The sequence below is a fragment of the Falco biarmicus genome, chromosome 17, assembly GCF_023638135.1.
Source record: "Falco biarmicus isolate bFalBia1 chromosome 17, bFalBia1.pri, whole genome shotgun sequence".
NCBI lineage: Eukaryota > Metazoa > Chordata > Aves > Falconiformes > Falconidae > Falco > Falco biarmicus.
Genome location: NC_079304.1, coordinates 2,473,283 through 2,490,617, shown reverse-complemented (window position 1 = coordinate 2,490,617; position 17,335 = coordinate 2,473,283). Strand labels below are relative to the sequence as shown.

Here is a 17,335-nt window from a genome sequence, read left to right as displayed (position 1 = left end):
GATTGTCTCTGAAGCCAGCCTTCCAGGGAAGGATGAAATCTGGAAGAGGAGAGAGATGGCCAAAACGAGGTGTCACCTCCCTGGGTGCCTGCCATGCCCATCCTTCTCCACACCCTATTTTCCATGACTGAGACCCTTCTCTGTGAGTCCTTTGGAGACAGCCAGTCCCTGGGGAAGTGCAACGTGGCACCCCAAGGTGAGCTCTGTCCCCTACTTTGCTCTGATGCAGAAATACGCTTTTCCACCATGCCATGCCCTCCTGTGACTTACTGGCTGCGGATGAGCACTGAACTGTAACTCCATGTGAAAAACACCTTTGGGTACTTCTGCCAACCGTTGGTCCCCAGAGCCTGGGTCTCTCTGCCTGGGCCCTCCCCACACCTTCACCTTCTGCAGCTTTGGTGGCTTTTTTGCTGGTTCTGAGCATCTGGTGGCTGTTGGGAACCGGCCTGAGCCTCACCCTGTACACAAGGGGACACGAAACAAGAAAGAGAGAAATAAAGGTTTCCAGAGAAGGGCTGGCCCCAGGAGGGAAAGAGAGATGATGGGAGAGGTGCTCTCTCCTGAAAGAGCAGGCAAGTCACGCCGTGCGTGGTGCTGTACCTGCTGCCATCACTCCAGGTCTTGTTAGAAAATCACAGCTTGGCCATGACGTCCCGGCAAGGCAAAAGCAACAGGGCATCCCCATACGCTCGGCAGGCACTGGAGTGATTTTTATCAAGCCCAGGGGTTGGAGGTGGGAGCTGCGATGAGCGAGGCAGAGATGCTGGAGGTGCCTGGGAAAGCCCTGCAAGGTGATGCCAGGAGCGGGGCACAAACTAAAGGGTTTGCAGTGACGGTGGCAAACTACCCCGGTGCACTGCTCGCAGGCTCCTTGGAACCCTTGAGCAGGCACAGGGCTGGTCCAGAGGGGCTTGGTCTCCCCTTGAAGTCCCCTGTGCTTACAGTACCCAGTGGCACAGGATGTAGGGAGACCTGATGGCTGCATGGGAAGGGTCCTGTGTCCCCATGCCTCATCCCCTGGGCCACCCTGGCTCCCCAGCCCACGGCACCTGGCCCGACCATGCCCTGTGGGCACAGCAGAGCTGCTGCCGGGCAGCTGCACCCTTCTCCAACCCATTCCTATTCATCAAGGCTTGGGTTTCACTGCTGTCCTCTCCCCCGCCACAGGAGGACAGGGACGGTGGGTTGTGTCACCTCCTCTCTCCAGCCCCCTGCCTGTATGGTACCGTGATGCTCCTAACTTGAATTACACTGGCCCTGGGACGAGCTGTTCCAGTGAGAGAAAAAACACGGTGGTGAGACCGTGCCATGGCCCTTGGGGACGTCAGCAGGTCCTGGAGGCGGCTCCTCCTCCAGCCACACATTGACGCAGAAACCTCCTTCACCCACCTGCAGCCTTCTCCTTGTGATGCTGAGCTGCTCCCGCATGGCCAGTGGGGCTGGTTGGCCCCCCAGAGCCTGCTACGAGGCAGCCTAGGGGGGCTGCACCTCCTCCAAGCCCACCTCTCTCTCCTTGGTTGGACCTGCAGCAGCATCTCCAATAGCTTCTAGGGTCAGGGCTCATTGCCGTGAGGCACAAGGGCTCCAGGGGATGTATTCATGAGCAGAGCAGAAGCGCTGGGGGCTGGGCTGGGCTGGAGATGCTCGGGGAGGCAGCCCAGGGGGGTCTCTTGTTCAGGATGGGACCACCAGGTCCTGCTGAGGACAGCAGGTCCAGCCAAGGTCATGCACAGGGTCTCCCCATATCTCCTTGGAGAAAAAGGAGGGTGCATTTACCCCTCCCAGGGTCAGGGAAAACATTTTTCCCCTCTAACACACACCAACACATTTAGTTTTGTAATAATAGACCATTTACAGTTGTTTATTTTAAGAAATGTACAAAGAAGAATGGCTTTAGCTCACACAAATCCTGCTCTTTGGCATTTTTTCCATCACCGACGACACATACGTACAAGCAGCATCGATTGTGAACCACAATCCGGCCTGGAAACTGCCGTGCCGTGGATGCTTCCCATGCAAACGCCACTGAAAGCAGCACGGGCTCCTGTTCCAGGGAGCATCACCCTACACAACACGGAAAGGAAAGCACAACGCCACGGGATAAGCAGAGCGACCCTGGCTCTGCCGCCTGGCTGACAGCACATGGATGCAAGCAAGCTCAGCACCGCCCCTGGCCAGCCTGAACATGGGGCATCCGTAACGGCTCAGCGCCAAAACAAGCCCAAGAAAAACAAAATATATTATTATTATATTAATAATACAAAAAGACAGACCCTTTGACTTCAAGAAGCAGCCCTTGTTTTAAGTGGAAGAGGTTTTGGTTCATGTTTGTTTTGATCAGGAGGGGTTTTTTTTTCCCCCTTTCGAAGGCAGATGCCAGTCCAGAGCTGAACTCGGGGCCTTTTGCACAATTTTCTTGATTTGTTTTCCTTTTGCCCACCTGTGTAAAGAGCAGCAAAACCCTTTCCCCCCCACCCCGGGAGAACGCTCCTCTGCCAGGAGGGTTCCTGGCAAGGACCTGCCTGGCTCAGCAGAGATGCCAGCACGTGCCGCTGGGTCCCCTCCAGAGCCCCAGCCGAGGGAGGGATGCTCTGCCTGAGCATTCTGGGATGTCCACCCCGGTGGGACCATTCATCACCTTAAAGCTCCCGGTGCTCAGCGGCTGATGGGCTTCAGGGACCCCGCCAAAGCGGCTCGCTGCAAGGACCGTTCAAACACCTGCTCCGAGCCCTGGGGATGCATCTTGTTAATTACGGCTAATCAAGAGCGCTCCAGTGGGATGTTTCCTCTTGCTATGGGGCTTGAAGGAACCCTAGAGGGTTTCTAGGGGTTACGGGGACTGGGGATTCCTGGAGAAGGTTTTCCCAAACCCTACCCTTGCCAGTGGCTTTCCTGCCACAAAATCTGGATGAAATGGGAAAACAGAGAAGAAGCGTCACTATAAATACTGTTTACATTCGTACCGTAAAGACCTGAATAATTTATGATTTCAATGCATATTCAAAGACCTTTAAAACCTGATATTTAACCCTGAGAACATATCTGCAGATGCTTTGTTTGGGCTATGCAAACAAATCATTAAGACATAATTGCACTTTCTCTGTATGTAACAAAAAATAATCCATAAAGCTTATTCAAATATTCAAAAGAAAGGTGCTACTTTAAGACATTGAAGATTTTTGTTCACAAAACCTTGTTCTTTTCGGTAATTATTCTTAATATTATTTCACTTGGCTCATCTGTCACTACTCGGCTGCACTCTGGAAGAATAATACACAAGAAAATCTCTTAACTGTGAAATAACATTAATAATTACTTTAAGTAAAGGGACAGCCATACTCGTTTGTTAATGTCTGAAAAACATCGTTACCATGATGAGATCATTTCAAAACTAGAATGTTTCTCCTTCACCAACAAGAGATTTCACATTTAATTCTCATAAGAAAAAAACTCTTAAACTGTTTGTAAGTGCAGTGATCTGTAACAACAAGGATCGGTAAGAGATCCTGCTTCGAAAGTTGTCTACTTGAAATATCTGAAATTAGCTCAATATCTAAGATCTATTGATCTGTATATGGAAGAGCTCTTGAAAAGGAGATACGAATGAAGTCTTTTCAGGCTGGGCAAGAGATGGAAGCCTCCTTCTGTTATACCAGCGACTCTTTCACAACACGTTCCTTATCACACACTTTTGCTTCACCTGGAGCATCTGGCGTCTCTGAGCTGGGAATGGGCACAAGACCAATGGCAGGGGCTGTCTCCACATCTGTCCCACTGTTCCCATACATCTCGTGCATTTTGGTGGCGATCAGGCCTTCCTTCTCGGGTGCGTCCTCTTTCAGAGCATCCTCGTCCTTACTGTGCCGGTACATGTAGGATGCCTGCTTCACCGAGCGCCTCAGGAGGTACCTCCGGAAAGCCCTCTGGATTTTTGTAGCACAGACTTCCTCGTGTTTCCTTTTCAGAGTGGTGGTGATGGGTTCGTAGGACACCTTTGAGGGGTTTGCAGCCATGAACTTCTCCTCCATGGTGGCCTTCAAGGCATCCATCTCTCCCGAGTCGCCCAGCACTTCCTTAGTCAAGGCAAACAGGATATCCAGACAGTGGATTTTGTCCCCAGCAACCATGGGTAGATCCATGGTGATTAGCTTGATCTTGTTTGGCTTGGGAATTTTGAGTGGCTCCTGTAAGGTGTCTACAAAGTCAGACAAGGTGCTGTACGCAATGAACTGGGTGGCGTCTGGGTCAAACTTCTCCCAAGTTTCATAAAACATTTCAAAATCATCTTCACAGAGGGGTTCGCTGCTCTCCTCCGTGGCCACGTTGAAGTTCTCCAGGATGATGGCAATGTACATGTTCACCACGATGAGAAAGGAAATGATGATGTAGCTGCAGAAGAAGAAGATGCCAATGGATGGGTTGCCACAGTCCCCTTTTACTGAACTGCCAGGGTTTTCCAGGTCAGGGTCGCAGTCGGGAGGACCGCTGTTCAGGATTGGGCTGAGGAGGCCATCCCATCCAGCCGATGTGGTGATCTGGAAGAGGCAGATGATGCTGTTCCCAAAAGTTTCAAAGTTGAAGATGTCATCGATCCCCGCCTCCTTCTTTACATAGGCAAAGTTGGACATCCCGAAGATGGAGTAGATGAACATGACGAGGAAAAGCAGGAGGCCAATGTTGAACAGGGCAGGCAGGGACATCATCAGAGCAAAGAGGAGAGTCCGGATGCCTTTCGCCCCTCGGATCAGCCGGAGGACACGGCCAATCCTTGCCAGCCTGATGACCCTGAAGAGGGTGGGTGATACGAAGTACTTCTCTATGATGTCCGAGAGGACGATACCTGTGAAGGGATGAAGAAGAAGTGAGTTTACCATGCTCTGCAGCCAACATAGGGAGGTGAGGTGGAGCTGCTTTGCTCCACCTGCCAGAGCTGGGCAGATACAGGGAGATGAGCCACCCCGATGGCACGCAGCTCTGCTTCTCTGGTGGCAAAGGGGAACATATTAAAAAATAAACTCTGAGCATGGACCCAAAGGTTAAATGCTGGCTGCTCCATTTCAGCAGCGCCAGGCAGCATGGAGACAAGGGGAACCCAGCACCAAGGAGGAGTGAGACACATCCCCAGCCTCCCACTCAGCCTGGTGGCATGGGGTGGCCTCATATCTGCCTTGTCTCAGGGTCCTATGGCTTGGCCCTGCTCAAAGGATGTGTGTAAGGGGGTGGCCAATGACAGCTTGGTGGCGGTGGATCAGCTAGACCAACTCTTCATTATCCAGTGGGATCCCTGCGGAACCAGCAGGACTCACCTAAGATGGAGAGGATGACCACCACAAAGTCAAAGATGTTCCAGCCAATAGTGAAGTAGTAGTAACGCAAGGCGAGCATTTTGAGCACGCATTCTCCGGTGAAGATGACAATGAAGACCAGATTTATCATGTAGAGAACAGATGTTTTGAGTTCGCTTTGATCATCTGTTTCTACCATCATGGTCACCATGTTAAGACAAATCAGGATCATGATGGTTATGTCAAAGACTTGCTTGGTAACAAAGTCAAACACCATCCCTTGAAACTTGTTCTGCCGTACGGGCCACGTGGGTGACGATGGAGAACCAGAGGTGAGGTGGGAACATGGGACAGACAGACACAAAACAGAAGACACAGCAGAAAGAGAAGAAGGAACAGTATTTAACAGGATGTGGAAAACCTCAGGGTTGTGGCCAGTACAGGTCTGATGGCCCCAGAAAATCTTCCGGGAGGAGGATACCCAGCACCTTGCAGGATGAAGCCCACCTGGTAACACCACAGCCAGGAGATGTGGGCACAGGGGACAGTTGCTTTCTAATTATATCTGCAGCTAATGCATTGGGGCAAAAGTAAACACATGGACAAGGTCTCACTTGAGAGGGCTATCAAAACCAAACCTGAGTCATAACTGCCTCTGTACTGGCTGGACCAGCGTCCCTTCTAGGAGTGCCGAGAGCTGAACTTTCCCTGAGTTTAACTCCTTTCAAGAGAGGAGTTTGGAGCTGAGCTAGGAGAAACCCCTAATCTCTGCAGAAGGGACACCCCACCCTTGCCAACAGACCCAGGGCTGAAGAGCAGACCCAAAGGGGGCTGCCTGCTGTGGACCTCTTCTGAAGCCCCAGCTCTTAGCAAGGTCCTTCTAAAAAGCAGCAATGGGGAGCCAGGATTTGGCCCCTTGTCCTGGCAAATGGTCTTCCCTAGGCCCTTCTCGTCCACTTGGAGACAGCTGGTCCCAATCATAGTGATTAACCCAACATACCGATGGCCTGGGGATGGGCTTCTGGGGTTTCTTGGAGCCAAGCTTCTTCATGGCATTATAGTATTTCTTCTGCTCTTCTGTCATGAAGATATCTTTGCCTCCAAAGTATAAAGGGAATCACAGCTGTTAGCCTTGGGAATTTGCCTCTTCCTACCAAGCACGGTGGCCCTGGTCCCCTCGCTCCATGACCGTGCTGGTCCCCCCCCCTCCCCATCCTGGACCAGCACCTCAGGAGGGAACAGTGGCCGCAGGACCCAGAAAATACTTATCTTTTTCTTCTGCTGGTTGAAGTTGTCAATGATGACGCCGATGAAAAGGTTCAGGGTGAAGAAGGCACCGAAGATGATGAAGATGACGAAGTAGATGTACATGTAGAGGTTGATCTCATACACTGGTTGCTCTTCAATCTGACCAGGAGAGATGGGAAATGTGAGACTATCCTTCTTCAGGAATTGTGTCCCCAAGCCCCCAGACAAGGGGTCACTGTATCCGGACAGAACCATGGGGTGCCTGCTCCAAAACTTTGGCGGGTGCTGTGTGGGTTGAGTGGTCCCTGTGGGAGCTGCCATGGGAAGGGACATCCACATGGCACCGGCTGGGGGATGGATGTGCTGACCCCCCATCCCACCGCTTGGGCTGGGGAATAAGAGAGGATGCCCAGGTGCAGCGATATCACTGAGCAAATTAATTTCTTCACAATAGTTAACTTTCCAGGGGCTCAAGCATAGGCAAGAGGGGAAAGGAACAGTGGTTTAATTTGTGCCACACCAGCACCTGGGGGTGGCACAGCCTGTCAGCCTCAGAAAACACTCCTCGTCTCGAGGGGCATCACTTCATCCTGCTCCACCCTTGGCTGGAGACATCCCATGGTGTCACAACTGCCTTCCCACATTTTGAGGAAACCTCTTGGCAGGAGGGAGCGGATTTTCTCCCCGGGCAGCTTTGCCCCTGGTGCCCATGGAGGCAGAAGCCCCAGCCATTTTCAGAGGGAGCTGGAAGTGGCTCCTCTGCTGGGCACTGGCAGCTGTGGCTGGGGCAAGGGGAGCAGCTGTTTCTGATGCTAAAAAAGGGAACGAAAACAATACCTTCAGGACGTGGGTGTGCGGGGCTGATGCCCCAGTGGGGCAGGTTTGCTTAATTAGAGAAAGGTAGGAAGTCCCTCCTGCTGTGGTGGCTCATGGCAGTGTGCATGCACACGGGCTGGCATGGGGACACTTTTTGGGATGGGTCACAGTGGAAGGTCTCTGCATGAAACTTCAAAACAATTTTTTTTGTTTTTTTGGTAACACATTTAACCCAAAGGTTAATGTTGGCTGCTCTGTTTTAACCCATTTATTGCTCAAGGCAAGCCAGGCACTTTCTCCAGGACAGGATAAGCTCTCCCAGCTGGAGGGGCATGTGGAGGGCATCGTCTCACAGCAGGGTGAGGGATGAGCCCTCTGGGCTGGAGCTGCAGAGGCAGAGCGGGGATTTTGGACCATGAAGCTGAAGCTGAGAGGAGTGGGCTCATCCCCAGCTGTAGCCCGGCTGGGAGCCCAGCGTGGGGGCCAGGCTGCAGCTGGGATGCAGGTGACAATGACACGGGTGGCACAGGGACACAAGGGGCTGCCCTTTGTGAGGCTGTGCACCTCAGCAAGGGGGACATTTTGGGGGTTTCTCCACTCTTTAGCCCATGTCCTAGCTGAAGCCATGGGTGGGATGCTGGCAGTCCCTGGCACCAATGGGCAGAGTCGGAGGGGATGCTGTGGCCGAGGGGTCCATCCCCAGCCTGCGCCAAGCTGCACCTCAGCCCCAGGACTCTGCTGCCAGTCTGCCGGCGGAACCAGCCCAGTGGGATGAGCGATGCCTGGTGCTGGTTGTGAGACATCCCTGCCCGTCCTCTCACCTCGCGCGAGTCCACAGCAGCGTACATGATGTCCATCCAGCCTTTGAAGGTCGCCTGTGGGAGCAGTGGAGAAGAACAGATTCACTGGGAGGTATCTGGGGCTAGGGGGGGAGGCGGGGGCGGTGGGTGCGTGTTTGGGGTTTAGCTCTGAGCCTGCCTGCTCAGCCCAGAGCTACAGCTTCTTGGTGGGAATGGCAAGGGAGGGACCATGAGTTGAATCCACAAGAAAAATGCCCCGATACAAACCCACTGATATTTGCACATGTGCACACATGTGCACTCGCATGGACCATTCTGGGGCTGAGGTTACCAGCGACCTCCCAAAACACCGCTGCAAACCAGGCTGGGAAAAGAAGCAATTGACTTTTCTCCCCAAACCAAAGCGCGTTTTCCCAACAGCAGAGCCATGCCAGGGCCGGCTGCCTCCCTCCCGCTCCCAAACTGTGCTGGCTCCACAGCCCTGACTTCTGCATCGCTGCTCTGCTACCTGCTGGACCCGACCCTGGTGGGGTGGGGGGCTACTCTGCACCTCCCACAGGCTTTTGCTGCTGATTTGTTAAACAAAAAGCCTCAACACCTTGTTTCCTGAACCTGATGGAACAACAAACCTGAAGAGGAAGCTGAATTTAAAGCTAGTTGATTAGCTTGGGTTATGCTCCGATTCTGCAACAGCCAGTTCCCCTGGATCCGGTAGGAATAACCCCAGCCCACCCACTAATGGAGCCCACACCTAGATTTTTATTAAAATTGTGGTGAGCAGTTCCCCTTCTGTTTGCCTGGCTCAGCTGCAAGGGGTTTGGTGGAAGCACGGCTGCGTTCGCCCACTGCCCTGCAGCAGACACATGTGCTCTTTTTTCCAGTCGTCATCTTCCCCATGCAAAACTCTTGCAGCCCACGACTGCAGCACGCCAACCTTTTCACATGGTGGGGGTGAAAGATAGTGCCTCCCCTCCTCGCTCCTACATCCCGTGCTGGGCAGAGGGCTTCTCCGGGCTTGGTGCTACCCACACTCATCACACCGGTTCCCTGATGACGCTTACTTTTCCCTCCTGTCTTCTGCCCTTTCCTCCTTGGCTCTGCAGAGTTTTTTGTTTTGGTTTTTTTTTGGTGTTAAATACCAATTTTGGAGCTAAGAAGCAGCTAAGAGGCCCTGTCTGGGCATCAGGGCAGCATCTCACTTCAGCCCTAATGCTAATCATGATGCCCTGCTATGGCAACATGCATCTTGGAGGGATAGCAGCTGCTTTCGTTACGTACCACCTGCAGCAACGATAGGTATCCCAAGCCCACGTTGTCGAAATTGACCTTGACATTGACCCATCTGACCTCGTTGGTGTAGAGGAGGGCCATGCAGTCGCTCTTGTTGTTCACCACGCTGTTGTCAAAGAGCTCCCCCGTGGTGGTGTTGACGCATCGGTAGTACTTCCCCGCAAAGAGGTTCACCCCCATGATGCTGAATATCAGCCAGAAGATGAGACAGACCAGCAGGACGTTCATGATGGAGGGGATGGCACCCAGCAAGGCGTTCACCACCACCTGCAGGGGGAGAAAAGACCTTAGAGGACCTGGCTAGGGAACCAGGCTAGTAATCATGCGGACCTTCACGTCCCTGTGCCCCAGCCCCACCAAATGGGCTCAGAGTGGACCAAAGGTGCCTTAGCATCGATCCCACTGATCTAGAGCCCCCTGTAAACCAGCTGGGATGGGTCCCTGATGTGGGTGACTGCTGAACAGTGCTACGTTGCATGTCTCTGTCAGAGCCAGCAGCACACGGGGAAGGCACCTACCCTCATGCCTTCAAATCTGGACAGGGCACGCAGCGGTCTCAGAGCCCTCAGTGTCCGCAGGGACTTGATGGCTCCCAGCTCAGAGTATCCCAGCCAGTTTGCTGTCAGGCTGATAATGGAAACCTGGAAAAGCAGCCCAAGGGATTAACAACGTCTCAGATGGAAACACAACTGAACCACATCCCTGCAGCTCCTGCCCTTCCCTCTCTCACCAGCTCTCTTGCAGGCTGGTGGTCATTGTCTTGTCTTGGGACACAGGGACTGGAATACAGTCTTTGGGTCCCTGGTGACCGGCCAACCTGGAGGATGTCCCTGCCTTTTGAGTATGAGGGTGAAGGTGACGGGGGATGCAGAAGTATGGCACAGGAGGAATGGCCTGCTCTGTCACAGAACGTTTGGAAGACCCTATGTCCCTTCATGTCTCTGCTGGGGTCTGGTAGAACAGCATGGGTTTGTTCTTGCCTTAAGTGTAAACGAGAAAGGGTCTGAAAGGGTTTCTGCAACAAGGGGAAGAAACGGCCCCTCCTGTGGAGAACATTATTTTAAACAATGGTCTAACCCCTCGTTCCACAGCCACCCCATTGTCCTTTAACAATATGGGTTCATTTCCAACAGCCTGCCACAATCCCCTAGTGCTCCCAAATCCCTTGGCTGACTATAGCTCTAGAGGTGCTCATCAGACAACACTCACATCAACGATGAGGAAATCCAGCCAGCACCACGCATTGGTGAAGTACACCTTGAAGCCATAGGCCACCCACTTGAGCAACATCTCAATGACGAAGATGTATGAGAAGACCTTGTCAGCATACTCCAGGATGGTGCGTATCACCTTTCGTTGTTCAATGTAGATGTCCTCAAAAGCCTGGAAGAGGTGTGGAGCTACGTGACAGTCATTCTTCCATTAGACCCACTGCATGGCTCAGCACAGCCATGTCCACGCCTGTGTTGTCCCCGCTTTCCCAGGGCTTGGGGCAGCTTGGAAAGTTGGGAGCTAACCATGGGTGGCATTTACTGATGCGCCTGATCCAACCTGGGGTCTAACTGTTGTTTGCAAGTTCTTGTTGGCTACGTAGAGTGGTGTTTGTCCCGAAGCAAAGCTTCACTGAAGCAAATGTCCAACTGCACCAAATTCCCACCAGTCTGAGCACAAGGCAAAAGCCAGGACACCAACCTGCACCTTTGGATGCCTTGGTAGATTTGCAAATGCTCATAGGAGTCCGAGTTACTGCTCTGTCTGTGTGGCATGTAAAATATAAGCAATCAGAGGTACAGGCATGGTGGCCAGGTGTTGCACAGCTGTTTTAGCACAGCTTTCGATTCCGGCACTAGCTGCAACCTCAGACATCCCTAAACTGCACTTCAGCGCGTGATACAGACGTGTTGTAAAGTATGTCTGACAACTAGTTCAGTCCCTCTCTTCCTCTTCCTTCTCCTTTTACCTCCAGATTTGCAGAGACACTGGCCTCCCCATTAGCTCTGTGTACTTAAAGGTGCAGCTGAGTTACACCCAGCACAAATAAATACTCCGAGAGGATCAATAGGCTGACACACAGCTTTCTAACGAGGCTGATTTAAATGGACGCCCAGGTTCTAAGAGGGTGCACTGTCCCTGGGAGCGCTGAACAGCAAAACAATAACCATGAGTTATGTGTAAAGCACCTCCTGACAGTCGCTTGTGGAGGCAGAGGAATGAGGAACCGTCCCCTTAAAGCTGAAGAGATGGTGCAGGTGGTTCACGGCTGACATTAAGAGCAGGACTGTAGGCGGTTGCATCTCCTTGAGCCCATGGACCACAGCCCCTGATGGATGCTGGGGAGGGTGTTTAGATCCCCTTGCAAGGCTGTACATTGGGCAGACCTGAGCCAAATGAGGTTTTAAATCCAACATCTGCCCACAGCTGTATTATTTTGCACAGGAGACAACCAGGTGATGCCCAGAGCCTCCAGTGCTGCTGCCTGGGCCCTGCCCACATTTCTGGGCTCCCACCAAACTGGGGAGCTGCTGCAGAGCAAACGGGACAGGGCGAAAAGTGGGACCTACCAGCGCCCCGCTGCTGAGGAGGATCATGAAGACGATGAAGGTCTCAAACCAGTCATGCTCCACAATTCGGAAGCAGGTTTTTCGGATGTTCCACCATACCCTCCCTCTCTCACTGGTGATGTCCACGTAGAGGCAGGGAAATCTCTTTACGCAGCCTGGGGATGGGACAAAGAGCCGTGGGTTACCTCCTGGCCAGGGTGTTCCCACCAATGAGACACTATTCATAGTTTTATCATCATTTTAAGCCTTCCCAGGTGGAGGCTGGAGCAGGATCTTGCTGGGCTTGGGGTGGACCCATAGGGACTGCCTCCATGGTGGTACAGGAGAATTTGGAGTTTGGGCTGAGCTTAGTGAGCCTGGGGGTTGTTACGCTGCAAGAAGGGGTTGGCAATGGCCCTTCCATATCCACCTCCCTCTCTCCACAGGGTCTCCTGCCCTGCTTGGTCCCTCACCCTCAGTGAAGCACTCCTCGGGCTCGTTGCTCTCCTCAGCCTCTTCAGCTACCTCCTCCTCCTCTGGCAGCGGGGGCTTGTAATCCACAGTGCTGCACAAGGACGATGCGTTGTCGCTGGAGAGGGGATTCTGCAAAGGGAGAGGAGGATTCAGGCTTGGCTGCCCTGCAGGAGGGATGCCTCTGGGCTCAGGATGCCTCTGGGCATCCTCCAGCTGCTCCTGCCCCCAGAGAGACTGGGCAGTACTGGGGGAGCCGGTTGGTGGGACCCTGCTTGCTTAGAAGCTGCTCTGACTCCCTCTCCTATGGAAACACAGCCCAGAGTGAAGCTGCTGAATTGTCCAGGGCCACAAACCTTGGAGGACTGTTGGACACCTCAGCTTGCACAAGCTTTGCTTTTCACCCAGGTTCAGAGGAGCAAGAGGTCCCCTGACCCCAACCTTCCTCCCAACACAGCAAGTCCATCTCCCACCCGCTTGTACCATCATCTCAGGCTGATTTTCTCCTCTCGTCCTCCCCCTCCCCTGCATGCCCCCCTCCAAGAAACTCTCTGCCAAACACCCTTTGGTACTATGAGACCTGCAGAAACCTAGGCAGCCACCACAGCACTCCTCTCAAATCCTGCTGGCTCAGCTCGTGCCTAAGGGCTTTTAGGCTGAGGTTCACCCAAGTTCAAAACCTGCATCCCAAATATCTCTCGCCAGCTCTGTCCTGCTCCACAGCTCAGCTTGGCTGGCTTCCCAGACACCACTCAGCAAGGCCCAGAGGGGCTGATAACAAGAGAAAACCTTGGCAAGCCCCTGGGATGATTTTTTTTCCTCCATTTTTTTCCTTTGGCTTTCTGAGAAGACCTTCTGCAGCACTTGAGGAAAGAGCAGATCCCCAGACCTGCCTGCCCTACCTGGGAGCAGCTTGCAACCAGATGGGTATCTCCAATGCAGGATGGTGTTGGCTTGTATGGGAAGGAGATAATCCTTCCCCAAGGCTGCTAGGGCTTTCAGTAGTGCAAAAAGGAGCTGCTCCATCCTCCAGCAAGCCAGGGGAGACTCCCTGGGGCTACCTGAGGCACTGCCATCGCCTGGTGCTTCAGGGGCCACGGCCACACCTCTATGAGAAGCCATGGCTTTGGGGGACCCGTGCAGCCAGGCTCCTGCATCCTGGGGATGAGCAGGACGTTGCCTTGAGGAGCAGGACACGGCAGGAGAGGTGGCACGACCTGTCAGCTGGTGGCTCTGCAGGAGCAGCGGGGCCACCCTCCGTCAGGGCTGGGGCAGGGGGAGGAGGGACAGGGGGATTAGGAGGCCTCGGCAGGGAGCCAGGCAAGCTGTGACCCCAGGGAAGGACACACTGAAACCATCTGCCTGCAGGACAAGTCTTGCAAAGGCACGAAGTGGGGACAAACCAGCGCAGCCACCCCAGAGGTGGGGAGCAAGGTGCCTAGGAGGCGCTTGGCAGACTCGGGTAACCCAGGAGCTCTGTGTGCTGGTGCTCAGGGCAGGTCCTTTGGGGTGGGGACGGGGATAACCCTGTGGTCCCACTGCATGGTCCCTCAAACCCCCTCCCTGAGAGCTCCCGCGCCCCTCCCTGCCCCGTGCCTGCACCCAGCAGGTTCATGGGGCAAATTCCATCACATGCACCTCCAGCCTGGCTGGGTGTTCCCACCCAAACCCAGGGCTTCCCCTGCCCTTGCTGGTGCTGAGCACTGCCATTCAGGTGCTGCGCACCCAGACTCACCCTGCCACCCCCATCATTCACAGCACTTGACAATAGTCCTGTGACACACCATACCCCAGAGCATCTCAGGAGACATCCCCCTGCCCAGCAGGATGGGAATTCGAGGCAAAAAGCCCCCCAGGAAAGCCCTGAACCACAGCACCAAGGCTGCGCAGCCACACACCCACACTGCTGTTCCTGTCACCTCCTCGCTGCTCTGCGGTGCAGAAGATAAATCTCCAGGATGCAAAAATTACTCAAGGAGGGCAGCCGCTTTGCTGCCGTCATCCTGCCACTATCATTTCACCATGAAAAATATCTTTGCCTCAGAAAGGAGCTGCTCTGGAAGGGGGAGAGCATTTATCAGCATTTTCTGAGCAGCCCACCCAGAGAAACCCCCCCAGTCCGCAGCCGTCAGGCTGCCCGTGTCATGGGTGCGAGGCGGTGTGCCGGGCTTTGGCTCCATCTGGAGCTAATCCACGGTACACGAGCACACCCAGCTAGGAGCAATCCGTCCCGAGAACCAGCTCAGGGCTCCCACCAATTAACACCTGATTTCTAATTATCATTTCACATGCTGACTGCCAGCCTGTCGCTCACCCTGCCTGTTCGGGCAAGGGCTGGGTTGTTCATGCACACCCCTGGCTTGCACCTTGGTCAGTGTTTGACTGAAAGTCGCCGCCAAAACCAGTAGCGACGATGGGCTGAACTGGCATTTAGTGGTTGAAAAATGCTGTTTGCCCCCTGCGTATGCTGAGCAGCCAGGGGTGGCTCTCAAAATACAACAGGGCAGTGGGGCGGGTGCTGCTAGATGTCAGCTGGACACAGTCCCCAAAACCCTGAGCCACACTGGGACATGTCCAATAGCTGCACGCCGAGGTTTTCCCCCAGCTGCCGGGAAATATATCACAGTGGTGGGAAACCGAGGTCCGGGGGGACCCCACAGACCAGACTGGATGTGTCCCGCTGCAGCGGCCAGGTTGCCATTAGCATCACCTCTGTGCAGCGCAACTGCACAGCCAGTGTGCTATGGCATGGCCTGGGGGTACCGGAGGTTAGGGCTACGGGACTGGATTTGTAGCACGAAAAATTGCAGGAAAAATGCCAGGCACTCAGCACCACTTGTGATTGCACCTAAGCTGCACCACACTGCCTGCTGCCCCAGCACACCGCCCGAGTGGGGCTAGCTGGGACAGAGCTGCTCAGAGGCTCCTCAGCTCCTGGGCAGAAGGGCCACCGACAGTCGTGATAAACCCCCGGGTCAGAACTGTTACGCTATTCGTCAGACTGATGCAGTTGCTCCCCTCCACCGCAGCATCCCCACTGCCCCGCGTTCCCCCAGGACCTCAGCACGACCCCGTTGCCAGCAGTGGTTTCCCACCAGACTACCACCCTCCTTTCTCTGTCCGCTCAGGGTCTTTCCGAGTAGTTTTTCTTGCATCTCCCTGCCATCCTCCCAGAGCACCAAGGTGATCAGCGTCCCACGAGTGCTGACCGTCCTCTCTGGGCCGCGACGCAGCGATGCCGACATCAGCTGTCTCAACAGCTTTGGATCCAAAATTCAGCACTCCACTTTCACTTGTGCTAAGCTCCTCCATCTGGTTTCATACCCTTCCCAACGATGCTTTTCTGAGGCATTAGCAGTGGATCTAATGTTAGTGCTATCAGCAGATTTCCTAGCATCAGATTCCTCTTGCAAAACTTTAACCCCAAACTGAGCGCTTCAACCCTTGCACCGAGTCTGTGGTGCAGTGGGTCCCTCTGGTATTAGCCATAACCCCACAGCCCAGCCCAAAATGGGCCAAACCCTGCTGGGACACCCCCATCCCCCACCAGCTTATACTGGGAAATGCCAGGTTGAAACCCTCCAAGTTTGGCCAGTACCACACATTGTGGAAAAGCTAAAAGTAATCCAAATCATCAAAAGCATCGTTCTTTGGGCAGCACAACAAGAATGGGTCAGTCCTGGGTTTTGGGTTGAAATCCTTCCACCCACCTTTCTTACCTTGGTGTCTTCGGTGTCAGACTGGGTGCTGGTCTCCTCGTAGAGGTCAGACTCCTCCGAGGCGATGGGGACTTGCACTGTCAGGTTGGGGTTGTTAATGAAATTCATGTGGTCCAGTTCATCCATGAAAAAATGCTCTTTGCCAGTGACTCCGTCCAGGTACTCCGACTTGGGCTCCTGGCCAGTGTCCACGTGGTTTAGCACAGAGTTGTCCCTCTTATTGGGCTCTTGCTCTTCCTCCGGGGCCACCTTTTTCCCCTTCCACAGCCTGTGGAGCAGCGTGATGACAGAGGTCTTTACAAAGTCGATCCCGTTGGTGATCCTGCCAATAGCGATCTGCAAATTGTTCATCTCTCCGTCGTCGTCAGACGCCGCCAGGCTGTCGGCGCTGAAGGAGCTCAGCAGCAAAGCCAAGAACAGGTTCAGCACCTGGAGGGGACAAAAGCAAATACCAGCACCGACATCCAGCACCAACACCATCCCCGCAGGCTGGAGCGGCAGGGACTCGTCATGGCTGTGAAGAAGACCCCTTCACTGAGCGTGTCATGGGATTCTGTCCTTCTGTCAACCAGCTCTGGGGACTGCAGAGATGCCAGCCCTATCTCCTGGAGGGCATGGACATGGTGCTCTCATGCCTCCCTGGGCTCCGATGCCCTCAGTGTCACCCCCAGCTGCCTGGGTCCTGCTGATCCATGTGCAAGTGATACCAGCCATTACTTCAGCCCCTCTCAAACCACCTCCCCTGTGGGTCCACCAGCGTGTCCCCCGCTTCACTCTCTTGGAGCTCTTGGCCTGGCTGAGCATCCCACTGGGATGCAACTCAGCTCTCCCTTTTCTTCCCAGGGAGAAACCTCCTACTTATTGCCCTCCTGGCTGTAGCTCTTCCTCTCCTCTTTGCTAGCTCTGGTAGCCCAGACACCCAGCAAGCTCCTGAAGGTCCCCAATGCCCCAGAGCCATGTATAAGCCTGAGCCACACCTGCACCCTCATCCCTCCCTAGCAGAGACTGCTCTGCTCCACAGAAGGGGGTATTTCATCTCAGCACAAGTCAGCCCATGGGGTACAAATGCTCTATCTAGCTCCAAGCACCAGTTCTCCCCTGCTTCCCCTAGATCTCTACTACTTCACCATGCCCAAAACGTGTCCGGACCCCACCACAACCTG

General features: G+C 54.1%; 1 protein-coding gene across 4 annotated transcripts in view; it reads right to left on the bottom strand.

Moving 5' to 3' along the window:
* Positions 1-1,848: 1,848 nt before the first annotated feature.
* The window catches only part of SCN4A (sodium voltage-gated channel alpha subunit 4), a 39,876-nt gene continuing 24,389 nt past the window's right edge, over positions 1,849-17,335 (bottom strand). For 2 of the 4 annotated variants that reach the window (XM_056362290.1, XM_056362291.1), the window contains exons 16-26: positions 16,164-16,601; positions 12,456-12,585; positions 12,004-12,158; positions 10,652-10,825; positions 9,961-10,083; positions 9,431-9,709; positions 8,174-8,227; positions 6,558-6,695; positions 6,289-6,393; positions 5,310-5,580; positions 1,849-4,843 (exon numbers count right to left, since the gene is read on the bottom strand). In XM_056362290.1, coding sequence (XP_056218265.1) covers positions 3,651-4,843; positions 5,310-5,580; positions 6,289-6,393; positions 6,558-6,695; positions 8,174-8,227; positions 9,431-9,709; positions 9,961-10,083; positions 10,652-10,825; positions 12,004-12,158; positions 12,456-12,585; positions 16,164-16,601 — 3,060 coding nt within the window. In that variant the 3' untranslated portion in view covers positions 1,849-3,650. The remainder of the gene's footprint in view (positions 4,844-5,309; positions 5,581-6,288; positions 6,394-6,557; positions 6,696-8,173; positions 8,228-9,430; positions 9,710-9,960; positions 10,084-10,651; positions 10,826-12,003; positions 12,159-12,455; positions 12,586-16,163; positions 16,602-17,335) is intronic. The other 2 variants (XM_056362293.1, XM_056362292.1) reach the window with 2 other exon arrangements.